Genomic DNA, 27,049 nt, shown 5'->3' on the forward strand with positions numbered 1-27,049 from the left:
CTTTGTTGGGAAGGACCTTGGGATCCTGGTGGACAACAAGGCGGTCATGAGCCAGCAATGCTCCCTCACAGCAGAAAAGGCCTATGATGTTCTGGACTATATTTGGAACAGCATTGCCAGCAGGTTGAGGGAGGTGATCTGTCAGCACTGGTGAGGTGTATGATGGAGTTTGATGCCCAGTTCTGAGCTCCCCAGTACAAAAAGGGAAGGACTTACTGAAGTGAGCCCATCTCAGGGCCATGAAGATAGTTAAAGAACTGGAGCGTCTTTCATGAGATGAGAGACTGAGAGAGCTGGGAACTCTTCAGCCTGGAGAAGAGAAGGCTTTGGGGGTCAAACACTGGAGCAGTTTGTGTAGCAGGTTCGTGGATTCTGTGGAGACTTTAAAAACCTGACACGGTGCTCAGCAGTATATTCTAGCTGACTCTGCTTGAGCGGGTGGACTTCATCTGTAGATGCTCATAACAGATCCCTTCCAACTGAAATGGCTCCGTGATTTTTCTGAAGGGCTTTTTGAGTCTCTCTCCATCTTTTTTCTGCAGAGTAGGATTTGATGTTACTGAAGGAGAAACAGCAAATGTGGCCTTTAGTTGTACTGCTGCTTCTGTTCAAGGCCAGGTTGGTTGAGGCCCTGGGCAACCTTGTGTAGATCCAGGGCTGGAGGCTGGTGGCCCTGCCTGTGGCAGGGGGGTTGGAGCTCTGTGATCCTTGGGGTCCCTTCCAGCCCAGCCCATTCTATGATTCTGTGATTCTTTTGTGCCATAAGGGAAATGTTGTAAAATTTTCCTCGCAGCGTCATTCTCAGTTGAAGGCAACGGCTGTGTTTTTCCTCCACAGGTCAGTAACAGCTCTGGAGAGACTCTGGGAGCAGACAGCGACTTGAGCAGCAATGCTGGTGATGGCCCGAGTGTGGAAAATGGTGGCAATTTGACAGGATCCAGAGGCACTGTGTCAGACAGTGAAATTGAGACAAACTCTGCTACAAGCTCTATCTTTGTAAGGCCATTGCAGACTTCCCTTTTAGTCTTTATCTTTTAATTAACTCTTGCACAGTAGTCACTTCAATGTCTGTGCAGATGTGGAAGAAGATCTCTGATTCTGTTCTAAAGGTTGATCACCAATGACTTACCACGTTGGAATATTACAGATATGATTTTGTGTGGATCCATGTACTTTTCTTTGTTTCCTGTGCAATACGTGGTTCTCTGACAACAGCAGATCCACATCTCGTACTTTGTTACAGGCTCTAGCAAGGCTTAATTCCCCCTCATTCAATATTTTTCTCAACCAAGTGGAAGTTTAATTGCCCTTAAGAGTTAGAACAACATCGGTGGGCATTGTTCCACCATAGCTAACGAGGAGGAATGAATTCCCTTGTTTCTTAGGACCAGCTGTTTGATGCAGGAAAGGAACAAGCCAATTGTAGGTTTAGCAGCTGCTCTGTTTCTTTAAAATACTACTTTGATTCTATTTGAAGTTTAATCACAACTTTTAACTATATTTTCCTAGTTGGAAAATCTATATGCAGTAAAACTCAAACCAGGTGTGCTTGTTTATTTTGGTTTTTAAAATCCTTGATTGTTGTGTATGACCTTTAACATAATCTTACCAAGAAAATAATTGTATACTCCATTTGGCTAAATCAAGCTGTCAGCCAAATCTGACAACAACTTGCAGTGCCTTAAGATTGATCTCACTCTGTTAATTATTTTATAATCCTTTACAGGCTTCTCATTTTAAGCAACAAACAAAATCTTTGTGCTTCATTGCAGACTTAGTCTAAAAGTGTAAAAATTATGTTGCCTTGTGTGCTTATGTAGCTGCACAAGTGTGTCTTCTCATTTACTAAAGCCACATGTTTTTCTTATTGAACCCAGAGTTTTCTGCATTTTTCTATTTGGTGGAATTTTGAAGAGTCCTTGCAACAGGTTTAGAACAAACATGATTGGTGTGCATGATGAATGGTCAGCACCAAGTACGGCACTGTATTTACCTTGTGGTAGAGAAATAAATGGACTGGCTTTATTATCCCAGTCCCAGCACACAGTTCTTCAGATGAGATGATATGTAGTCGCTTGCTTAACCTCATACCTTTATGAATAGTAAATGAAAGAAAAACCTGTAAAGTCTCAGTGTGAGATAGGGTTTAGGTAATCTTACTCTGCTTGTGCATGTTCATTTTCTGTGTAGTCCTGAGGAGGCTGGGTATTTCTTCCTCTCTCATGATCAGTAGGATGCCAGTGCTGCTCAGCTCTCTCATGTACAGTGGGAAAATTACTGTTAGAATTTGGGCAAATGTACTGCATGAGCCTGAAAGGAGGATGATAGAAGAGATTTAACTGTTCTTTCCCTTAGTCTGGGTTTTGCCTATTTTGTCTCAGTTTTCCTTCAGGGAAGCATTTTGCTTCCTCTGTGTGTTGATTTCTGTGTCTCTGTTTTTTGCTTTGTGTGACTCTGGAGTTTAAAGCACATTACCTTGCTGTTTGGACAGAGTAATTGTAATTGTTTGCGGGAAGCGTCTGTGAGGTACAGCTTGCAAACTGCATCTGCTGGGCACAACAGTGGACACAAGGAACAGCCCTGCAGGGAGCAGAATTAATGTGTCTGACACATCGTGTATTACTTTCAGGCCAAGTCTCACAATCTGAAGCAGAGTGTGAAGGATAGCAAAGGCAGTACTCCAGGGAGAGGCCCAGAGGATGGGAACCAACGTGTCTACCTCTATGAAGGACTTTTGGGTAAACTATATATATATATATATATATAAATAATTTTTTTTTATGGGGAGGGGATCTTCTAGACTGAAGTTCAGGTGGAGTTGTGTTTGGGGCAGGCTAGAATTTTTATGTTACATTACAGACTGTTTTTAACCTCTTACCATCTGCCATACTGGTAGAATGGGAGAGTGCATTAGGCCACTCAGAGTAAAGCCACAGATGTGCTGGGTGGATTGAATGAGAAGAGATGGTGTGAGTGGTGGTGTGTGTATGAAGTACAGTTTGTCCAAGTCTCTTGCTGCTCATGAATATGAATTCTTTAATCTGTTGAAAACAAGGGAGAAGGAATTTACTTGGGTATGTGTGGAAGGCTAAAATGTGTCGCTGATCTTGAAAAAAGATCCTTCAACTTAAGTCATTAAACAAAGAGCTTCCAATTCAGGGTACTAATGGTCTTCACATGTATCCTTGAAGTAGGAGTATATTGGCTTTTTAGAAATGTATTATATCTGGACTTGCTGTTAATAAAGAGCTCTCTCTTCCTGTGTTTTCCATCCTTTCCATTTATCGTTTCTACCTGCTTGGAATGGTGCAGGTAGGGATAAAGGATCTGTCTGGGACCAGCTAGAGGATGCTGCAATGGAAACCTTCTCTATGAGTAATAATCTTCTCTTTCCGCTTCTCTCTGTGTTTGCCATTACCTGTGTTTGTGTGAGTTATTCCTCTCTCTTTGGAGTTGTGTAAACAGTATATAGAAGATGATGTGCTCCTTAAAGAATAGAGATGAGAGGTAATTTTGTGTAAGGGTGTGAAAAGATAATGCTGTGAATTAGAATAGGAAATAGTTTTTGTCTTCTCTTTTACGCTTTTCTTCAGTTGTGACATTGCTTGTGTTTGAAATAGTAACTTTTTTTTTTTTAAAAAGAAAGGATTAATTGTGTGTTGGTTTATGGTATTTTCAAGGAGTGGGAAGGAACAGGAATTATTCTTGAATTATTTCACAGGCATAAATTGAATAAATGCTCAAATTTTGTATATATTGCATAGGCAAAGAGCGTTCAACTTTGTGGGACCAGATGCAATTCTGGGAAGATGCATTTTTGGATGCTGTGATGTTAGAAAGAGAAGGAATGGGGATGGACCAAGGACCTCAGGAGATGATTGACAGGTACAGTTCTCTAGTAGACCTCTTTCCTCATTGTTTCACCTGGGGATGAAACAGTAACAATAAAATAAAATCTTAATTCTGATTAACATGATATTGTCACTTTGTAAATCTTGTTCCTGACTGTTCCAAAGCAGAGCCTTTTGTCTCTGATGGCAGGTATCTCCTGTTACTGAAATACTGTCTTCAGCTGTGACATGTATTTTTTAACTCTTGTGGAGAGGTAGTGTTCCCAGAGAAATTTGTGTTGTAAGTATACTCACAGTATGATGGACTAGATTAGTGGTAAAGCAAGAGATTTCAGTGCCAAGATGACTGTATTTTGGGATAAAGAAAGATACCGGTGTGCTGACATGAAGTGAAAGAATTACATGTCTTCAGAAACTGCAGTTTGAACTTTCTCAAAATGCAAGGTCACTTACAGGTGTTTTTACTTTACAGCTTGTAGCTAAAAGAAAGCAAACAAAATAATACCTGCCATGGAAATAATCCACATGGTTGCTTAAAACTAGGTGACTCCTAAGATGTCAGTGGGGTTTCTTCTTTTTTTTTTTTTTTTTTTTTATTTTGCCTCTGCTCTGTGTTCCTCTTCAGCTGTACCACCTATGCCCATGCTGTGGTAGCCTAAATAAGTAGGTTGCAGAACACTAGTTTGAAAACTGTTTCTTTTCAAACAAACCACTCACCTCACTGGAGAAAGAGAGCGCCGGGGCGCTCTAATGGCCAGAAGCTCTAGTGCTGAGTTACATGTTCCTCATTGGGCAGTTCTAATGGTCATGGGGCTGCAGCTGCAAAAAAGAGGGAATGGATAACCTGCCCTGGGCTACTGGGAACTTCCCACACTGTGCAGCTGTCAGCTCCTTCAACCAGTTAATAATTAATGGCAGTGTTTGATAGCGATGAGGCTGTTTTACTAGGCAGTGCCTGTTTGGCTTGATGCTTGGAGGTTTCGTTTGCTGCGTGCTTTACAAATAGCGATCTGTCCTTTGCCAGTGCTTTAGAGAATGAGATAAAGAATGCCTCTGAGCTGCCTCAGATCTAGCCCTTCTTGCAGGTATCTGTCCTTGGGAGAACACGATCGGAAGCGTTTGGAGGATGATGAGGACCGCTTGTTGGCTACGCTCCTGCATAATATGATTGCATATATGCTTATGATAAAGGTGATGTTGTTTCTTTCTCTTTTGAATAGATCACTGCTCAGATTTAAGCAGTATATTTTGTTGGTTGTGTCGTGAAATCATGCATCTCTGCTCACAGAGCTCAGAACAGTGAAATATAAGTATTATAAAACATCTCCTAATCTTAATGACAAAACTGCTTCAGTACCTGGAGATCCTTTGAGATTGTGTGTGCGTTTACTCAGTTCTGTGCCGTGGGTATGCATTTAAAATAGAAATCTACTATTTCTACTAGTAACTCTGGAGGACATTCTTGGTTTTAGGAGTTGGGGTTATAAATTAGGTGGAGAGCATCTTTTAATCTGATTTCCTCACAGCTCCAAATTCCAGATCATGAATATGAGTATCAATAACTTGACATGACATTTACCGATACTAATAAGCAGCCCTTTTTTCTCATTCTGCAGCTGTCTGTAATGCTGTAGGTGGCCATTAGCAAGATCTTTCTTTTAGCCTGAAGTAGAGTAATAATTTTAATCCAAATCCTCCCCCAAAGTCACTGGAAAATTTGTGTTCTAGAATTTTTGTCATGTTTAGAACCAGCTTAGGTGCGTGGTTTTACCGATGACAGATTTGCTGAACTCTGCTGTCCAGTGCAACAGCTTGGCAATAAGAATAGGTGACAGTATGATGACTTTCACTATTTAAATGAGGAGGTGAGAGATCATTCTGTAGATCAATAATAATCTGATACCCAGCTGGTGGAAGAAGTTATTGTATGGCTTTGTTTGTTTGGGTGTTTCGGGTTTGTTTTTTTGGGGGGCGGGGTGTGGGGGACAAGTGGTGAGAGAGAAAGAAGATAATTTTTTTCCTGACTCTGGTGGTTTGACCCTGACTGGAGGCCAGACGCCCACCAAAGCTGCTCTATCATTCCCCTCTGCAGCTAGACAGAGGAGAGAAGATAAAACAAAAGGCTCATGGGTCATAATAAGGACAGGGAGAGATTGCTCACCAATTACCATCACAGGCAAAACAGACTCAACAAGGAATCAATTTAATCTAATTACCCAATCAAAACAGGCTAGGATAGTGAGAAATAAAACCATATCTTAAAACACCTCCCCCCACCACTCCCTTCTTCCCAGGCTCAAGTTTATTCCTGATTTCTCTACCTCCTCCCCCTGAGCAGCACACAGGGAATGGGGATTGTGGTCAATTTATCACACTTCTCAGGAGGAGGTTTCATCGCGCTCTTCCCCAGCTCCAGTGTGGGGTCCCTCTCACAGGAGACAGTCCTCCATGAACTTCTCCAACATGAGTCCTTCCCATGGGCTGCAGTTCATGAACTGCCCCAGTGTGGTGCTCTTCCATGGGGTGCAGACCTTCAGGACTAGACTGCTCCAGCCTGGGTTTCCCACAGGGTCAGAAGTCCTGCCAGCAAACCTGCTCCGTTGTGGGGTCCTGTCTTCATGGGTTGCAGGTCCTGCCAGGAGCTTGTTTAAGCACCAGCTTCCCACAGGGCCGCAACCTCCTTCCAAGTGTCTCCACCAGCTCCAGTGTGGGGTCCTTCACGGAGTGCAGGTAGAACCTTTACTCCCCATCGTCTTCTGTGAGCTGTAAGGGGGACAGAAGAGATAGGACAGCCTATCTCACCATGGTCTTCTCCAGGCTGCAGCGGAATCTCTCCTCTGGTGCTTGGACCACCTCCTCCCCCTGCTTCTTCACTGACCTTGGTGCCTGCAGTTTCTCACATCTTCTCACTCCTTTCTCTGGTGGTTAAAAACCAAACCCTGCTGCTCTTTTTTTGTTTGTTTGTTTTCTTCCTAAATATGTTATCACAGAAACAGTACCACCGTTGATGATGATTAGTCATGGCCTTTGCCAGTGGTGGTTCAGTCTTGGAGCCAGCTGGTATTTGCTCTGTCAGGCATAGGGGAAGCTTCTAGCAGCTGCTTACAGAAGCTACCCCCGCAGCTCCCTGCCACCACCCTACTCTCCCCACGACCTCCCCCCCCCCCCACCAAACCTTGCCATGCCAAACTAAAACACTGACATAAATGGAATGTGAAGATAATTTTTGAGATGGGATTTGAGCTTATTTGGATTGTTTACTTCTAAGATGACGGTGGGGTTTGACCATTAGGACATACCCTGCTTAAAGTAGAAGTAATAATAACCAGTGCAATTACTTCCCTTGCAGGAGGCAAGAGAGGAGAGCAATTAATACTGGCTCCAAAAGGCCATCTCATGGCAGATGTTGGTAGTTAGTCCCAGAGGGGAAGAATGTTTTTTGGTGTGATGAAAATAATCAGATCTCCTGGAGGAAAGGGATAAGGAGGCATACAGGATATTATCATTTGAAAATGACCTGCTCCAGGCCTGTGCATTACAGATGAAAAGGGAATATAGGGGATCTGAGAGTTGTGAATCTGAGAGTTCTTTCAGTGCATCTTCAAGACACACAGGAGTGAGGATATGACAAAGAACTGGCCAAAAGAAGGGTTGTAGGGTGTAGGGTTTTTTCATTATTGTGGTTCCTTCCCCCCCCGCCATTATCAGTTTTGGAATAAAAGGTGTGGCTCTAGAATTTGGTACTTATTATTTGTACATGTGGGTTTTTTTTTAGCTGTTAATGTGAAGACTTTATGGCCTGAAAGACTGTACTGAAGTATCTCATCTTACAAGCAACTTCTAGTAGAAACCACAAAGTTGGAAGGCTTTCTGTTACTAGAGGTGAATTCTGAGCTGTCAGGGGAGGGAAAAGCTTCCAAACCCAACACCTTGATACTTTTGGGATAGAAGAGCTTATTTTTACCGAAAAAGGATCTTGAAAAATACAGTACTTTATTTGAACTACAAAGAATTTTTGCCAAACGAAGGAAGCTGGTTGAGTTTATTTTGTGTGCTTCACAGCAGCAAGGTCATAATCACAGTATGATTAAAAAGAATATGCAGTCTAGCTTGAGGTCAGTACTGAAGCGTGAGTGTACCTTTTTGAAGCCCTTAGTGTCACTGGCTGATGTTCACAAGAGCCTTTTGAAATGGCACCTGGCACAGAAATGTGTTGCTTCTGAGCTTCCCTGTAGTTCATTTTCAGCAGGAACCTGCTGCTCTTTGAGGACTGTCTGGAAGTGTTTGCTAGAGCCCCAAGGTAGTGGCCAGGAGACAGATGATGAAAGCCATGTCATGCCTTTTTGTTAACATTCCTTGTTTTGAGGGCTCTGCAGTTGGCTGAACCAACTCTTTGTGGAGGAGGTGGTGGAGAAGCTGGGGAACTGAGGCTTTTGATGTCAGCAGTTGGAAATGGAAGGCAGGGGAATTGCTGATCTATTATGCAGGAGTAGGTAGAAAATTTGTGGTGTGCAGTATCCTTTGCCCAGTAGCTGGGAGAAGTGGTGTACGTGCAACTTTTGCTTGTGCTGCTGGGCTGAAGAGGCCCTGGCATGACAGCTGGAGATCAGTTTTGCTGTCATAGCAACGGAAACCAAGTTATGTTGATTTTGGGAGATAAGAGCTGTCGCCTGTGAATAGACAAGACTAAGTAACTGGGTGTCTCTCTGCTTTCTAGGTGAACAAGAATGATATTAGGAAAAAGGTGCGTCGTCTGATGGGAAAATCACATATTGGCCTGGTGCACAGCCAGCAAATAAATGATGTTCTAGACAAGCTTGCTAATCTGGTAAGTAAAACAGTGATGAGCGATGTACCTGTGGGACCTACAGCAGAGGAAAAACATTATCTGAAAATTCTTCTATAAATGTTCTGCAACACTAATTTTAAAATATTAAAAATAATGACATTGAATTATTAAATACTGCTTTCATGTTTATAAGTAAAGACTGTGATCTTATGACCCTGTTTATAATATTATGATTATACAATTAGAATGTTTTAACTGTAATTAGAACACTTTGTATTGCAGTTAGAACTCCAAAAATACAAAAATGTATAAACGTGATAGTTCGGTACCCCAGTTCTGTGCAACCTTAATGTTCTCTTAATATCACTTCTGTGGGCAGGAACCTTTTTTTCCCACTGTGACTGTAACAAGTGTTTAGTTTTCTGTTGGTTTCCATGTCACTGTAAGTCTTGTAGCAATTGGTTTCTGTACAAGAATGTTTCCCCTCAGCCTGCCATGCAGGATGAACCTTGCATCCTGTAATGCTCATTGAGAATTCAGGTGAACACTGAAGTTAGTAAAACTAGCCAGCTTTTAACACAGCTCTCCCTGTGGTGGATGCAAGCTAGGCCCTTGTCATGTAAAGGGTCTGAGTCTGATGTGTAGCTGAGGGCAGCCCTCCTGTCGTGTCCTGCGGTTCAGAGAGGACTCCCCTGCCCTCCAAACTCCCCAGAGGAGTGTAGGTGTGGCTGGGTCCAGTCTTACTTCCCGACTGGGTCAAGGGTTTATGTCTAAAGGATTTTATATTTTTTTTATATATATACAACTATGTATCAGAGTAAACATCTGCATGTCAAAGCCCCTGAAAGGGGCTGAGACAGTTTTGCAAAGCATAAACTGAAGTTTTAGCTAAAGTTTAAATGGGAAGTTTATTAAAACGCCAGAGAAAAAAGTTTGAGATTGCCATTGATAGATGCACCTACTGCAACTGTGCTGATAGATGACTGGGATGGGTATTCTCACCAAAAGGGTGGAACTGCAGTTACTTACCAGAGAGTGTCCCTGTGTTGGGTGGAGGAGGAGGAGCACAGCCTGTCGACTGCCTCTTTGGGGTCTTCAAGTTCTTCTCTCCCCTCCATGTGGGTAACTTCTGCAGTACCCTTTATACATAAATGCTAGCCATTCCCTCCCAGGGGTTATGATTGGCAAGATGTGGGTGGAGAGTTGAGTACTACAGTCATCTATGTTTAGCATGTACTGCTTTTTACTCATTAGCATATTTAGGAACGTGAACTTCAATATTAATTTCACAGCTAATGAAGCAAAAAGTCTCAATATGGCCACCGTGGTCTTCAAAATTCTGTGTAGAAGCCATTTGTCTGCTTGTACCGAAGTCTCTAGCCAAAACAGGGCTGTCCTGCTGCCATAAGACTCCCTCTTCTGGCTGCTTCTCACACCAACATTACTGATCTCCATCCACAGTATTTGCATAAGAGATAAGTGGATACCCGTGTTTAGAACCTCTTAGGTGCAAATCCCACAGCCCTTTAGAGTTAATGTTTCAAAGTGTTTTATCATTTGACACTTAACTTTGCCTCCTTTCTGTGCATAAAACTATCTCACAATTAACTGAGACAAAGCAGACTGGTTAACGGCAACGTTACTGGAACCCAGACACCTCAGCAGCCCATACTGAGCATGGTACCAGCGTGAACGTTGCTGTTTGCTGTGATAACTCAGTTGTACTTGTTCAAACTGAACTTACTGTAATATCTTGCCAATATTTTGTCCAAAATTGACCTCCAGTCAGCTGTTTTTAAAAATACCTATTTTTTCTTTCATCGTTTTGAAGGTGTTTTTAATGTCACCTACTGACTTCTTTGGTAGGTCAGGAGAACCTGGTTTCAGAGTTCATTAATGACTCCTTTTTTTCCCTTCCTTCTCTAGAATGGGCGGGAACTCCCTGTGAGACCCAGCGGCAGCCGCCACATCAAGAAGCAAACCTTTGTAGTCCATGCTGGGACAGACACGACAGGAGACATATTTTTCATGGAGGTAGAGGCGGGAATAGTATTACTACCACTGTTAGCATCCAGTGAGTGATATTAGAAGGTTTATCTAATATGTTGTGCTCCCAGGTATGCGACGACTGCATTGTGCTGAGAAGCAACATCGGCACTGTGTATGAACGGTGGTGGTATGAGAAACTCATCAACATGACTTACTGTCCCAAGACGAAAGTGCTGTGCCTCTGGCGGAGGAACGGCCAGGAGACCCAGCTGAACAAGTTCTACACCAAGAAGGTACAGCTTCTTGTTTGATACACACAATACTGAGGGAAGACTGCACCGAACAAGCTAATCTTTGGTGTGTCATATTCCATCTTCAATCGAAACAAAATCGCGTTGTGTCTCCAGCACTGGTTACTGAGCTGCAGCGGGTGTTTAACAGCACTGGCATCTGCAGTGGGCATCACGCCCTGCCATTTATCTGAAGCCAGTAGTACAGCTGGATGTAATTACGTGTGTGGCTTTTACTTGGTTTTTTTGGTTTGAAGAAGGAAAGCATCAGCATTACTAAATACTGTGTAAGCTTGCAGGCTTATAAAGGTAGTAAAAATATTGGGGTAGATTCAGGGGGGAAAGCTCCAAAAGCTGTCTTGGTAATGGAGTTAATTGTGTCAATTTCAATGGCAAACCCAACTGACAGAATATGTTTGACTCATTTCTTATGCCTGTGGTATCCACTATTATGAAAACTGTTTTTTTCTCCTTATGGTTAATTGCAAATATAAAGAAAAATCCTTAAATCTACTAGAAAGCTCTAGTTACTCTTACACAATGGCCAGTAGACAAGAAAGAAGTAAAGGTTTGTAAATGCAAGTAATGTATTAAAAGGTTATTATCTGTGAGAGAGATAAAGGGATTAGATTTCTGCTTCAAAAAATAAATAATTTTACCTGGGCCAGATCAGCGTAATGCAGGTGTGAATGCAAAGGGGAGGAACACAATAGCGGTGTGCTACAGAAAATACCTGGAAAAGTAACTGCCACCTCGAAAGCTAAACATAAATACCATCTAGTAAGTAGCTGTGGTTGAGCTTTTAAGGCTTTTCGTCATTATGCATCATGTGGGGCTTGTTCTTTTTTTATGGGCTCTTGGACTCTGCTGTTCTTTTCCCTCAGTAATCTGCAAAATCTGCATTTCTCTTCTCAGTGTCGGGAGTTATACTACTGTGTCAAAGACAGTATGGAGCGAGCAGCAGCAAGACAGCAAAGCATTAAACCAGGTACAAGATTTTGCTTTTCAGGGACATTTGTTGTTTAATCTGCAAGCAGCAATGTTTTAAAATTAATAACTTACCGGAACACAGTATCCTTTTACTTGGTAATCTGGGGATGGCTTTGTCCTTTGTCTGTGTGTATGTAGCAGACTTAGTGTTATCATTTGCTTCCCCCTTGAAATACCTCACTCGAAATACAAACCAACCCAAACCCCCCGTATAAAGAAGAGTAAAGATAGTAAGGATGACTAGCTGCCTGTGGAATGGTACCTTGAAAAGACTATGAAACTTCAGCTTCACTTTCTGTTCGTGGTTGGCTAGCTGCACCTTACAGTCCTGATTGAGGCAGAGAACTATGTTGTCCACTTTGTGTTGAGAAGGGATTTCTAATAAACATGCCTGTTTGTGTCCCTGAATTAGCAGTGCTGAACCTGCAGCTTTCTTTAGACTTTGGATGTGCAAACCCTTCCTGTATTGGGAGGTCTTGTGGTGGTGCAAGGCAGAAGGTGCAGTTGACCCAATGTCCTTGTATCAGTATAACTTCTTCTTATATCAGTGTGACTTCTTCTTTGTTTTGCATCATCATCTGGGACAGCACATCATAATTATACTGGCAACACTTTTCTCAGCAAACACCCCATTTCTTTTCCTCTTGAGTCAGTACAACCTAAAAAATTGGATTTGCAGTTTTGGGAGATGGAGCTCTGGGAAGGCAATTTTCCATTTTTCTTAGTCCCTGAAGTGCAGCAGGTGCTGTATGTACCTGGGTAACAAACATCAAGGTGGCTTATTTTATACCTTCATAAGTTTCTCCCTTGGTGGAGCTTGTTTGCAGGTTCAGGGTAACGTCACTGTGGTTTTCTGTTCTCAAGTTTGATTTTTGTTGGAACTATTTGTTTTTTTCTCAGGTGGATGCTAGGACTCTGGGAGCCATGCTTTGAGGGACAAACCTTTTTTAGCTGCATCTTAATGCCAAATTTAAGAGATTTACATTTTATGCTCCTAACTGGCATTAGCATGGCTGAGAAAATTACTTGTGTTTAAATCTAGCATCTTAAGTGTTTGACACTCAGCTAACTGTTAGAACCTCAAAAAGCCACCATTTTTGTTTCCTTCTGTTATTAGTCCAGTTTAATTTGAGGAGAAGGAGGGAGGATTGGCCTTTCACTGAGGATAGAGGAGGGCAAAAGTGTCTCTGAGATATGTTTTAAGAACTGGGCAATAATGTTATATTAAAAATGTGTTTGTCCCGAGTTCAGTGGTTCTGCACAAATGAAAATTAAAAAAAAAAAATCATTATAAGAAAGCACTTTCTACCTGAACTGAATGATGCAAAAGAAACTAACAGATGACAGTCCAGGAATTTCCATCTAATGTCATCTATTGGTGTTCTCTGACCGTGTCAACTTTTTCATTGCTGAAAGCATAAAACAGTGCCATGCAAAATCATCAAGCTCACAAATGCAAACCTAGTTTGTGCTTGCTTATGTATTTCTACTTAAGACTATGTTGTCTAGGGTATTATGTGACTGTAGTGTCTTAACAGGCAGAAATGAAATGTGGCATTTATACCAAGCAACACTCACCCCCAAACCCCCAGTCCAAGTAAATGAACTACAATAAATCAATAAATACAGACTGAGCTGACATAATGTCCCTTCATGTATCCAGAATGACATCTGTTCTGATGCTTAAAAACCTAGTTGTTCTCAGACAGTTGTTAGGAGAGCGTGGACTCTACTGAAGTGCTGCCTGCTATTCTCAGTAGTGTCTTCTCACAGTTCACATCAAATGGAAATTGTGTTTTGTTTCCCTTCCACATATCATGACTTGGCTGACTGCTTTCTGTTCTTTCTCTCTCTCTGTCTATTTTTGTTTGTTTGGGTGTTTGTTCTTTTTTTCTCTTTTGTTTTTGTTTTTAAATTAAAATATCACAGGCCCTGAGTTGGGTGGTGAGTTCCCTGTGCAGGATATGAAAACCGGTGAAGGAGGTCTTCTTCAGGTCACACTGGAAGGAATTAACCTGAAATTTATGCACAGTCAGGTATGAGGGAAGTCTATGAGAAGACTGTGAGCATGGAGCTTTTTGCAGCACGCCTGTATATGTGTTTCCTCTTCCCAGAGTATCAAGGACAAGGGATAGCATTATGGGGGTAAAAAAGCATATAAAGCCTATGTATGCTTACATGCAAACACACATGATTATACAAGTATATATATGTAAAAATACACTGAAATTAAATATCCTCAAGAAAACTATAATCAACTGAAGAAAAACATTGATAGAGGTTTCATCTTCTTGTTTCTGGTGATCTAAATTGTCTAAGTGCAAAACAAATGGCAGGCAATGTATTAAGGAACAGGAAAAGCAATCAATAGTAATGTAAACTGTCATAATGCATCACACTCTGAAGGTATCCTGATGACAGAAGCAATTAACCTTAAAGATACAGTGTTTGAATGTTACAGGTGCAGAGGGCAACCTGCTGCATCGTATTTACGCTCTCTTGGTTCAAAATTTGAGAAATTACCTGTAAAATTTAGCGTGAGAATCAAATGGCAAAGTGTCTTTTGCTGAAATTCACAAAAATAAGGAAAATTCCTAATTCTTTTTTCCTTACAAGTAGCAGATCTTGTGGGCATAGAGGAAACACAACTAGAATTGTCATTTCCTTTCTCTGGATGTTTTTTCTGTTGCTTCCTTTGATCCTTGTTTTTTATTTTGCTTTGTGTTTTTTTGTTTTGCATATGATATCAAATGCATGCTGTGCTAGAAAGTAGAATACATTTTTAGGGGGGGGAGAGAATTTGTGTGTGTGTGTGTGAGAGAGAGAAATTAAGTACAGCTTCTGTCAGTCCTCTGTGGAGTGTTTTTTCCTTTCCTCCTGACTAGACTTTTCTCCCCACACAAGCTTTGTTCTTCTTTGAGAATACATCAGTGTAGATCCCACTGGAAGTGCACGTGCATCTCAAACACACATGCTCAGAATCTTTAATGCTTCTCCCAAGGTCACAGCAGCACCATGTGCCGTTTTGAGTGAGTTTGTGTCAGGATAAGGAGTGGAAACTTGTGAACCTCCTTCAGGTTGTTTTCCTGTCTGTTACCAGTGCAGAACTTGTACTACAGCTGAGCTGCTGTAGAACTTCGAACCTACTCCATGATGGAACAGTATTCCTGACTAAGTTAGAGATTTTAACTTATTGGATATGCCAAAATATGAAGAACTGCAAGAGGAACTCACTGGTACTACAGAATGAATTTTTGTAGGTATTGGAAATGGCAAGTCCAAGGACGTTGAAAATTAAACCCTGAGAAAAGTTTGATTTTGTAGAAGGATGTATAGAAATTGTTTTGCCCGAAGGTAAGGACACACCACAGGGAATGTTCTGTTTACTTCTACTTTTCCTCCTTCTGCCAGAAGTCAAAAATGTTGAGCTCAAACTGCTCATGTCTTAAACAATCTATGGAGGTGACTCTATTTCATACATACAGCCAGGCATAGGGAATTGCAGTGAGAAAAGAGAGGTAACACTTAAGAAATGATGATGAGTCTACATGAACAGGCATCTTGTCAAGACAAAGACTTTCAGTTAAGCACATAGTGAGCATCTGTCCAAAAGAAAACCTCTAGATCTCGGAACATACCAGTGTTCTTATACTTAAAGCCTTTTTGCCCTGAAACACTAGAATGACATTCTGAAAGAACGGTTAGGGAAACGTAGCACTGTTTGTTACTACACAGCTGTTGGGACTATCACCAGTTAAATTTTGTACCACAGATACTGAGTCCTGTGCACTAGCACTCCTAGAATACTAGCTTTATCATATCCTTCCTTAGAGGAGAGTGCTCTAATTTGCTGTCTGTGAAAATTACCACATTTTTTCTGGTCAGCAGTCCATGCAGGGTAGGCACCTCTGCCAGTGGACTCTTCCACCTGAAAGATAATTCCTCTTGTTTGTTATCTCTCCAGTGAGGCTGCAGCCAAATGTGGATATTAAAACAAGTACAGTCCTGGAAAATACCCTTAATATGTTTAATTCTTAGTGCATTAGATTTACATTGCCAGCTGGTAATTGCCATTTGAGGGTCTGTATAGAATGGACAACTGTAGCAGTTGCATAGGGGATTTCTACTAGTTGTGCTGTACAAAAAAAAAAATCCCCATCAATTTCACCATCTGTGCAGCAAAAGGATGTCTGCAATCTTACTCTTAACACTCATCAGCCAATTAGCATTCTTAATATAAGGTCTGCTATTCTAATGAACTGTCCTTTGCAGTTTTCATATAAATTATAGGAATTGCTCCCTCAAGCAGTTGATTTCAGAACATGTATACATGTATGATTTAAACCAGGATCCTATAGCAGTTTCTCTGTGTTGAAAATGTCTGTTTCTGTTTCGTTTGGACGGGGATAATGATCTACATATGCCTACAGAACCTCACCAGGCACTGCTTTCTCTCTCCTTACTCCATATACAGGCCCTGTTCTTGGCCCTCTTTAAAAGTACTCTTTTCATTAGTGCAGCTTACTAAAAGAAGGGGTTTCTGTTCCTCTGCTTGGTTGGATGTCATAGAAATAATTTAATTTAGAACACAGGAAGAGAATTTTCCACTTCTTAAATAAAAAAGATAAATGGAGTCTATTCTGTCCTACCTGAGAAGACTGAACGTGTTGTTCAGTGCTTCAGGTGCTTTCATAAACCTGTTTTTGAAGGTGCGTGATTTACAGTCTGTGTACTTTCTTGCCACCTTGTGAATTCCTCAGGAAATGTCTTAGGTGTGTGATGGGCCAACATGGTGCATGATTGACATGTGATAGTTGTCTTTTGTGTTCACAAGTTGTCTCACCATGGCAGCAGTGCACTTTTAAGAGGAAAAAATGTTTTAGCTCTGTCTGAGGAAGTCCTTTGGTATAGGGAGGAATCAAGTGTACCTGTGGCATTGGCAGACTATTCTGAGTATACACCTACAAATTCTGTTACGATATTGGGACTCAATAACTCCGTCCCCATTATGAATTCATCTGTGTCAAAAATAGTTGGAAGTTTAATAAAATGCAGCAGGCACATGCCCATCTACAGTAGGATCCACACTGAATGCTCTGTCTTGAAGATCCACAGTTTCCCTAGGGTAAGTAACTGTTATTTCCTTTATGCTTGTTTTCTGACTGAGAGGAGAGCGTCTTAACAGTATAGCAAGAAATTGCCCATCAGCTCATATGTCTTCTGAAAACGGGTAACTTGCTGTAATTGTGACAAGCTAGATAAATTCACATTGTGCTCCTAACTCTTGTGGTAATGTGGCCCTCACGTTATACTCAGATCTTGAGCACCTGGGGCAGTCAAGCCTTTTAGGCTGCTGTACCATACCCCATAAAACAACCAGTGTTTTGCCTGAGCCTTTCTACTGAGTTCCTGAATTTTGTGCTTTAGATTACTAGCCAAAACTTCTCACAGAAATTATTATAGAAAAAAAAAATAGGCCAACAAGGAAGTTGGGATTAAGTCTCTTTTTCTTTCAGTCACTGAATATAAACAGAAAGCAAGCTTCAGATTTTCTGATGCATGATGAAGTGGAAGTTTAGCTTTTTATACTGAGCAAAACCCAAAAGCTAATAATAATAAAAAATAAGAAAACCCCCTTTGACTAGGAAATCAATCTGACTTCTCTCAGATGTATGGTGCATTTACTATCTCTATTGATACAGACAAGCCTGTTCCTTGCAAACAAATGAAACAACAGAACCCCCCAGGAATTTCTCATGTTGGCTTCCTCTGCCTTTCTTGGGTCGCGTATCTTCGATAATGATGTGGGTGTTGCTGTTACTGGGTTCAGGAGGGGTTTCCTTTCCCTTCTTTCCAAGACAATGCAGTTCTCTAGTAACATGTTTTTAAAAAGCTCCTGGGATCATGGCATCAGTAAGCACAGAGACACTGAAAGTTTCAATCCGAACTGTTGTAATACCGTCTTGCAAGGGTCTGTTTGAGGTATTGGACATAACTCTGTTACTCCCCATGTTTATCTTGGCTTGAAAGAAGTATATTAGAAACTGGAATATGGAATTGATTCCTTTTATAGCACTTTTGTACAGCTTCTTATGTGTGTATACTGACACTGGCCCTTTTGGAGATGTGCATACAAGAAGGGGTTTTTTTTCTATGGTGATATGGACCATATATTGAACAAGCTGCTTCTGCTCAGAGAACTTGTTTTGGCATCTTGGCTCTGGACTGAAAAACCTAGTCCCTTAGTGCAATTGCTCTGTCTTTTGGGGTTCACACATGTAAAACCTGAGTTTAAAGCACGTTTATTTTCCGAGTGCTCATCTGGCAGCAGCTATATATGAAGTGAGCAAGTAGAAAAGGGCACAAACTTTCCCATCCTGCTGAAACAGAAAACTGGTACTGACTGTTACAGGATGCAGTTCCAAGAGTAAGTATGAGGCTGTATGTCCTAAATGGTAGCAAAAACTTAAATAGCAAGGCGACAGGAGATAAGTGGTTCCCCTTCAGGGAAAAGGAAGACCAGTGGTTTATCACTGGGTTAGATTTGACTACTGGATAGGTTATGAGGTTCAGTGTCAGGGTGGGAAGTAGTGCGCCCCTTACCTGCCCTCTGTGCTGGAGGAGGATGCATGGAGGGGCAGAAACCAATTGGGATGGATCAGAGACTAAAAATCATGCCAAATTTGGGAGCAAGCTTTTTTCTCGTCCCCCTCTTCTGTTGTATTTCAGGTGTGTTGGTATTCTTTTTGCAATAACTCATTTGAGTGCCTGAAGGGGTAGCAATGTTGAATATGTCAGAGTTACTAACTCCTTCGTTTCTCTTCCATGCTTTCTCCTCCTGCAAGGAGCGGAAGGTACTTCATCTTCTGCTGTCTTCGCTTCTTAGCACTTTTAAGTTATTTGTTGATTTCTAGCATTGTGGCAAGTTTGTCTTTTGAATATTTATTTCACCCTTTGTTTATATATTAAACTGTAAACAAACTGGTACTGTATGCTACAACACTTCAGGTTCTATCTGCTGTTGTTTTTGTTTGATTTTGGTTCTTAGCTTAAAAAAAAATCCAAACAAACCTGACTAATTTCATGTTACTTTTCCTCCTGTTTTTGTAGGTTTTCATAGAGCTGAATCACATTAAAAAGTGCAATACTGTGCGAGGAGTCTTTGTCCTGGAGGAATTTGGTAATTACATTATTTTGATACTAGGTCTGTACTCGCATGGCAGTAACTCAAATTTCCAGTCTTCAGATTGAGAGTTGCACTACAGTTTCATAGATGAGAGAGAAATATAGATTGAACATGAGAAGTTGCCCGAGCTGGGTGACTTAATGTAAAAATAACCACGTTAATTTTCATGGTATTAAGATTTGTAGCCTAGGTGCTTTTTGTTAATAGGCAAAGAAGGTGTTTCTGCGTCATCTGAAATAAAACAACAGGTAAATTTGGATGTCTGTAGGAATTTTCTCCGGTATATTCCTTTTTCATCTGAGAAACCACATTTTTATGCAGTGCTTATAGTTGATCTTTCTCAAGACACTGCTTTCATTAGGAAGAATTACTGTTAATTGCAAAGTTTTGTCTTTATGTGGAGTTTAATTTTTGTTGGAGCAGAAGATACTTTGTCAGGTTGCACTTTATTTATCCTGTGGTTTTTGTTTCAGGACATGACTGGTAAAGAGTGGGAAAAGTAAAGGTTAAGGAGAATAGAGAATTTGTGGTATTTTGGTCAGTTATTGCTATTGCATATAACCTCCCTACAGTTAGTTTGGGGAAAATTCTGGGTTACTATTCAGTGTTAGTGACACTATGCTTAACTGTAGTCTGGACAAAATAAGTGACTTCAGATGTAGCTCTTTGGAAGTGTGATCCACATAATACTCTTACAGTAGTCCCCAAATCCATCTGGGTTTATTTTTCCAACCATCTGTGAGGCATTCCTTTAGGTCTTCTGTGTATGTATGAAACAAAAGGAAGATAAAATTTACAATGTTCATCCTGTAATAGATCAGCATCCACATTTTGGCCATTAGTCAAAATCTAAATCAGCAGCTCCCTTTACCATAAGTCTCACTGTTCTTTGGTGCTGAAATTAATGTCTTTGTCCATAATGATGTGTTGTCTCCTTTCAGTGACACAGTTATAAGGTATTCAAATGATGAAGCCTTTCTGACCATTGTAGTTTACTGTAAATTAATCTCCCAGAAGTTTGGGATTTGAATTTGTGAGCAATTTATTTTCATTGTCTGAAAATGTTGTTCATGGTTCAAATGATCATAATTGGTGTATTTAAAACCTGAAAAATTTCTGGTAGTTCAGATGTTCAGAAGTTGTCTGCATTTTGTGTTTGCATATTCCTTTGATACCATGTTTTCACCCTGACAGACATGATTCATTTTACTACTTAAAAAAATTGGTTAAGGCTGTAGCAGATTATTGATGAGTTTTTCAGCTTCTGAAATCTTTAACTTAAAAGAAATTATTTGAATGAGAAAGGGATACTTTTGAGAGGTTTTAACTAAACTTATTTGAATAGTTTGTATTGCACAAGAAGAAAGACAGTTTGGTTACTTCAGGTTAACTTATATTAATGATGCTGTAATACAGCATTTAACCCCTAAATAATAACTAATAACTGTAAGGAAAAGGACTTGCTTTTTACAGAAAAATTTGTAATCAAGGGCCTATTGCAGAAGCTGGAATAGTGATACAGGACTTATGAAAAGGTAATTTTAAGAAGCAATTAGAATGGGAGTTGGACCCGACAAACAAAACCTGAGAAATTAAACCAATTAAATTAAAAATATTGTCCTCCCAAAATAGAGGTCACAGAGAAGAACCAATTTAAATATACCAGATGAGATTTACAATTTGCCCATCCAGCTAATTAAGAGAAAGCAAGAAGGAAAATGTTGCAGGGGAGCTAACCTTTCTTCTTGTGTAGAGATGTGAGACTACCTCGGAGCTGCTTTTTTAATTGCTATAAAGATGAGAAGACATGCCAATCTGTCCTGCTCACATGTAAACTAACAGCACTCAGCAAAAAACTTGTGTGGATTGCTTAGGATTTAAGCTATTTAGTTGTGTTAAACATCGTGAACCTTGCCATCAGATTAATTATATTAGGAGTGTACTGAAGTACTGTCACCTTTTAGAAAGGCAGAGGCTGGTATGCATGTGTATTCCAGTCTGATGGGTAATGCTGCAGTGCAGGGTTTGGTTTTTTGATTTTGCTCCAAGTTTAGTGTTACTGCAGTGGGAAATTAAAGGTCTGTGTGTGGTAATGCTGGGCTTAGATGGGAGTGCGAAGGTTGGAATTGTGATTTCAGAACAGGGTGCAAGGAGAAGTTCAGGAATTGTTGCCCACAAATGGAAGTGGAGATTTAAGTAAGTGAGGAAATGTAAGGCTCTTCCCTCTGGAATTTGAGTTACTGCTGTGTATTTGTGCTTTACTTTCTTGTGGCCCCTTCACCGCCGCTGCTATGAAAACCTTCATTCTCCAGCAGGTAAAGTGATGCCCCCTAAACTCATTCTATGCTAGTGCCATATTTTCATTCACAGGACCAAAGGCTGCAGGATGGTGCTTAATAATTTCCACCCTTCATCCACTTAGCTCACAGCATCAGGAATAACCTTTAATGTTAGAAGACAAGTGCTTCTGCTAATATTTTAATTTGAGGCTTGGATCTTTTTTATTTTTACTCATTTGTTCTTTCTTCTTCTTTCTTTGTATTCTGCAAGGGTAGTGTTTTGTCTTCTCTGAGTGTAAATGCAAACCCACTCTCTTTACTCTTACTAACTCAGTCCTCTCAGGAGAATTTTCCCTATTGGAAGGACTGTGGAGGAGTACTTTACTTAAAGACAAGGCAACTTACTGACTGTGAAGGGGGGAGATAGTACCTTGCCCAGGGGCTCTCCCGTTCCCCTTCTTCCTATTCTCAATTAGGATACAGGACTTCACAGCTTCCCTTCTCTCCTTCCCTCATGGTACAAGGTCCTTAACACCTTTCCCTTCCTGCTTTCTGAAGAGTGTATGAACAGTTGTATGTTATCCAGTGGGCAGTGAGACTTACACAACTGTAAAAATCCTACCCTATTTGGCTGTGCACCAGCCTCACTCCCACCTTTATGCCCTGGTGACATGGAGTTAATTTGGAACAACTGGTGCCAACGGGTAAGGTAGCTTGGATGTGCACCTCCTTATCTCCCCAACTCTAGTCACTGGTATTACTGGAGCAGTGCAGCCTGGGTGTGCGCTTTGCATGTTTTTCAGTTCTTAACATAACTGCCTACTCCAATAGAAGAGAGAACTGAAAAATTAACCTTAAAAATTACTTTTTATAATAATGTTCTGTACTTTTTCATGAGATTTTTTCAAGAATGGCAATATCGTGACACATGAGAATTAGTAGATACTGGTTTATGTTTAGAGTGCTTTCTCATACCCAGTCTGCACTGGCTAATTTTGGCCCCTTAGAGTGTGATCCATCTCCCTCCCCAGCATTTAGCCATGTCATATCACAGTAGAAGAGATGACATCTGCATGGATAGGTATTGTTGTGGACTTTTGCTACTTACTCATACTGAACTCATCTGCCTCTGTTTCTTTTCTTGTTACTAGTACTATGTGTAATAAGACATTTACCCTTCTTCTATGAACCTGGTATGATTTGGTTTTGCATAATTTCTGTATTGCTTCTTCTAAATTTTTTTGTTGTGACACAGAAATTCCATGGCAAATTTCAGCTATTCTGGAAAGGAAGAATTCAAAGTTGGTTTGGTATTTTGTGATACTAACACTTTAAATTTGCCATTTGTATGTTCTTAGTGTGGTCTTTGTTCTCTCCTGGTGATTTCCCATGGTATCTGTTCACAACAATATTCATAGACGAAGTGTAGGGGAAAGGCACAGGCCAGCGCAATGCACACTACTGGGATGGTTACAGCTTTTTAAAGTGCTCCACAATGAGAACAAGAGGCAGATTTCTTTACAGATGTTATGGTTGCTTCCTTTCTGTTAATTTGAGGCAGTGCAAGATGAAATTGTCTAGACAATAGATTTTTTAAATTTTTGTTATCAGTGCCCTAATCCTCTCTGATATGAAGTCTTCTAGAAATCAACAAGCCTGGTATTTTAAGAATATGTGCAACTTAAATCAGCATTTTATTGTAAGGCAACTTGTTCAAAAGCAGTGAACATTTCCAGTGAGTAGCTCAAGTAAATATCAGCACACGTATCCTAGACAAGAGAAGGAATGTCTCAAGAAACTCTTGAGATAGAACTGGGAAACAGTCTTCCAGTTTAGAAAATTTCCTCCCTCAGCTGCTTCTTATTTTTCTGGATTTCACTCACTAAATACAGGGTTTCCAGCTGTTCTTTTGAGATTTGTTATTCAGCAGAGGAGGATTCAAACGTCTAACGGATAAAATCTTTGGGAATTGTGCACTGACAAATTCCTATGAAACTGATGGTTTATGTTTTATTGTGTTAGATATTAAGCACGTTTTGTGATTTAATTTCACTGTCTAGTAGCGTTAAGTTATACGAGAGAGTCAGAGTCTCGATAGAACCATTGAGTTTCTACTATGTTTTTCCAAACAGAGGCAGTGAAATACTTTTGCCAGCCTGAGTAATTATTACATTACCAGTATCTTCAAGGACATATGTAATGTAACTGAAGAGAACGAAGAGTAACTAGAAATGAGGGATAGTGAGGTGCCCTGTACCTGCACCTGCTGTCTGTGTGCATCCCTTCCCTTTCCTATGGGAACATTGTGCTATTTCTTTCCCCTTTTCCTCTCGTTTTTTGAACTTTTTGTTTTGTCTCTTGCCCGTCCGGTTTTAGTTCCTGAAACTAAAGAAGTGGTGAGCCACAAGTACAAGACGCCAATGGTGAGTCAACTGTGATGCCTTCTGGTAGTTCTTTAGAGGATGTGTCTTTACATTTTCGTGTGATGAAAGGAATTATGCTGAGACTGCAGGGTTTGCAAAGCTAACACTACAGTGAAACACCAGCTGCTCTTTTTTCATAGTTTTCCATAAGGAAAGATGACAAAACCTGGTGATTGTTATTTCTGTGAAACTAGAGGAACTCATGGGTAGTGTAGAAACTGTGGTCTCTCTTGTTAAGATAAAGATGCAGGGTAGCTGGTTTGCCATGAACTTTAGCACCGTAAGAGTGAGTGAAATTTAAATTTAATATGGTGCAGAACACAATCCTTAATCCACAGAATGGATGGAAAGGAAGGCTAGTTCCTGGGCATAAAATGATTGCTAACTGAGTTAATGAAAAACTCCCATTTCCTCTTGAATGTGAGTAGTGAAATAAAGAGAATATTCTGACTATGGATCCCTGCCACATAAGTGAGTTATTGCTGTGGTTCCGTGTTCAGTTTCTGTAACAATTTTTGAACATCAGCAGTTGAGAATCATACTCACCACTCGTACACGTAATAGTTCAATGCTCAGGCTTATGAGGAAGAAATAGAAACCAACTGTTCTCATCAGAACTGAAATTTCTTCTGTTATTTTATGTCTGAAAGGCAGTGTCTATATTTGGTGATTGCATGGATACTCTCAGTCCTTCACGAGGACAGAAAAATTACTTGAAGAAAGTAGAAGCATTTTAGAAGCTAAAGGCTTAGAATATATCTAATTTAAGAAGCAGATAGCTGTACCTTTTAATAAGAAAGGCCAATTTAATGAAAATTAATTATATTTTATAAAGGTGTTTGAACTTGTACTATAATACAACAAAACATGCTGTTATAAATCTTGTTGTATTCTTTACAAAGGTCATAAACGTCAATTTACAAGACAAGAACTTATAAAATCACCAGAATAGCCAGTATTAGAAGTAGGATGTAAACTAAGTCACTGCATTGTGCTGCCAGTCAAACACTAAATGAGGATTTTTCTGTTAAACAATAGCACATGTAATCAGTTGAAAGCAGTAATTGCCAATCTTGCTAATGCTACGTGAAACACTCTGTTTTAAGGTAGTGGCAAAATTGCTTGGTATTCTTCATATGAAACATTCAGTGTTGGATTGTGGGGATTTTTAATGTTAAAAAAAAAAACCCAACAAGAAAAAGTGGGTTGGCAGAGCTTGTACTATCCATGGATTCTCTAGCATTGGTTAAAACATACAGGGGTTACCAGTGCTTCTAATTTTGAGCATAAAGAGATAGTTGTGAATAAGGAAGAATCCCACTATTGCGGGAGTCAAGATACATTACTGGATGCTTAGTTTTCTAGTCTTTTTTGTTGCTTCAAACCTCTCCCAGAAAATTTCTGAGCCCCTCATACAAACAGACCAAAAGCAAATCTATAGGATGCTTTTTATTTTTTTAATAAAGCCAGCTGGCCAACATTCTAGCTTAGCATACTGTTCTTAAACTGTCAGAATCATACTAAGCAACTAATGTTTTTATCCCAGTGGAGGTTTTGCATTTGTAATAAGGCTTTTTTTTCATCTCTATCCATCTCAGTTAGAAGGTAGTATGGGACATTTTTTCCTGCTTTTTGTCTGTAGCCAGAGTAATTGTCTTGTGAAGGTTAGACATGCAAGAAAATGTAAAATATGAAGTGGATTTACAACTAAATCATCTGAATTTCATTATCTCCTTTTCTAAATTCTTGCAGGCTCATGAGATCTGCTACTCTGTGCTGTGTCTCTTCTCTTACGTGGCTGCCGTTCGTGGAAAAGAGGCAGAAAACAAAAGCAAACCACCTCGACCAGTTTCCAGTTGATCATGATATCAGGAAATAACTACCCTTCAGCACATTGATGTGCAGTACTCCCATTTTTACTGCAGTTCCTGGAGCTCACTTTACTGTCTTCTATAAGAACTTGATTATTTATGTATGACCCTGCAAGTCTTTCCCAGTAGAAAAACCTAAGACTTCACTGCTCAGTCTCCTGAATTCATCCTTAATGGAGTTTTTATATGAGCTGTTAATCAGACAGTTTTGAGTGTCAGCATCCAGTTATGAGTGGCCTACTCTGGCCGTTCCTTGGAATTCCTTTTTTCTTAAGATGACTAACAGTTTGAGTTTGGTTGGGTAATTTTTGTTTCTAGTAGTACTTGTTACAGATTAATCACTTTACAACTGCAGGCTTCTGTTTTCAGATTCTCTGGTATGTGCACAGTGGAAGCAGTCTTGTCCTGCATGTTGTTTAAATGTAGTGTTTTTATTGTTTTCCTTCTGTGTTCATTTTTACCCACCAACATGGAGTTCTTGTCACATTAGTTCTTCAGACCCTTTTGGTAGAGATGAACAATTTAGCTACTATAGTCTTAAAATACCAGGTAGCATTTGAAGATTGACTATTAAATTGGTCCATCTGTGAAGATGACTCCTTCCTAAGTGGAAAGAGAAGCAGAGAGAGAAATTCTGAAGGTAGTATATTGCAGAAAACCCTGACACATCGTGGGTTGTGTGGATTTTCAAATGGGAGTTTAGGTAACATTTAGTAGGTAACGCAGCAGTAGAGTTAACAGATGCATATAAACACTGCCTAAAGCAGTTAATCGCAGGGATTAGAAAATGATTAGGGAAATCTAGAACTTGGAAACACTATTGGCACATGGCAGACCCGTGTCTTTTTGGGTCTGTAACTGTTATAGCAAAATGTGTTCAGAAGCCCAAAGGATTATTCTGTCTTCAGTTTTTTTAAGTTACTGCTTTTTTTAAATCTGTATATCAAGGAATCTGGCAAACACTGTGTTAATGTATAATGAAACTCCTGCAGTTAAAACTATCCATCACATTCCTTATTTTGAGTAGGCCGAATATGAATGTCTTTTGCATCCTGTTTTTGTTCTTGAACTGTACTGATCTTGTCTGGAAAGCTCTTAGGATGCCGGAGGAGAGACTGTCTAGAGAAAACAATGTTACGTGTAAAATATCTGGTAAAAATTGCTCTGATGCAAACTGATGTATTGTATGTTTTGACATGGAATTCTGAGTAAATGTGCCCAGAAATAACCCTGTTTTGGCTCGGTCAGGGTGTCCACCATTTTGAATGGAATACACTAGTAATGTGTGAGGAAATGATGTAAATACTATAGCACCACATCTGTTTATAGAAACTGTACAGCTGTCTGAATGTGAAAATAAAATGTCATTCAACCAGCAACT

At 40.2% G+C, this 27,049-nt stretch overlaps 1 protein-coding gene across 20 annotated transcripts in view; it reads left to right on the forward strand.

The window, feature by feature from the left end:
• The window catches only part of MADD (MAP kinase activating death domain), a gene marked incomplete at both ends in the record, with an annotated part of 58,145 nt that extends 32,488 nt beyond the window's left edge, over positions 1–25,657 (forward strand). For 8 of the 20 annotated variants that reach the window (XM_084263933.1, XM_084263934.1, XM_084263935.1 and 5 more), the window contains 11 exons: positions 838–996; positions 2,630–2,738; positions 3,313–3,375; positions 3,765–3,885; positions 4,937–5,042; positions 8,569–8,679; positions 10,567–10,674; positions 10,758–10,922; positions 11,835–11,907; positions 13,839–13,945; positions 23,751–23,774. In XM_084263933.1, the coding sequence (XP_084120059.1) occupies positions 838–996; positions 2,630–2,738; positions 3,313–3,375; positions 3,765–3,885; positions 4,937–5,042; positions 8,569–8,679; positions 10,567–10,674; positions 10,758–10,922; positions 11,835–11,907; positions 13,839–13,945; positions 23,751–23,774 (1,146 nt within the window). Of the gene's footprint in view, positions 1–837; positions 997–2,629; positions 2,739–3,312; positions 3,376–3,764; positions 3,886–4,936; positions 5,043–8,568; positions 8,680–10,566; positions 10,675–10,757; positions 10,923–11,834; positions 11,908–13,838; positions 13,946–19,019; positions 19,090–23,750; positions 23,798–25,549 lie in introns of those variants that run through there. The other 12 variants (XM_084263944.1, XM_084263946.1, XM_084263947.1 and 9 more) reach the window with 4 other exon arrangements.
• Positions 25,658–27,049: the final 1,392 nt, after the last annotated feature.

The sequence above is a fragment of the Gallinula chloropus genome (assembly GCF_964237585.1).
Source record: "Gallinula chloropus genome assembly, chromosome: 4".
NCBI classification, from domain to species: domain Eukaryota; kingdom Metazoa; phylum Chordata; class Aves; order Gruiformes; family Rallidae; genus Gallinula; species Gallinula chloropus.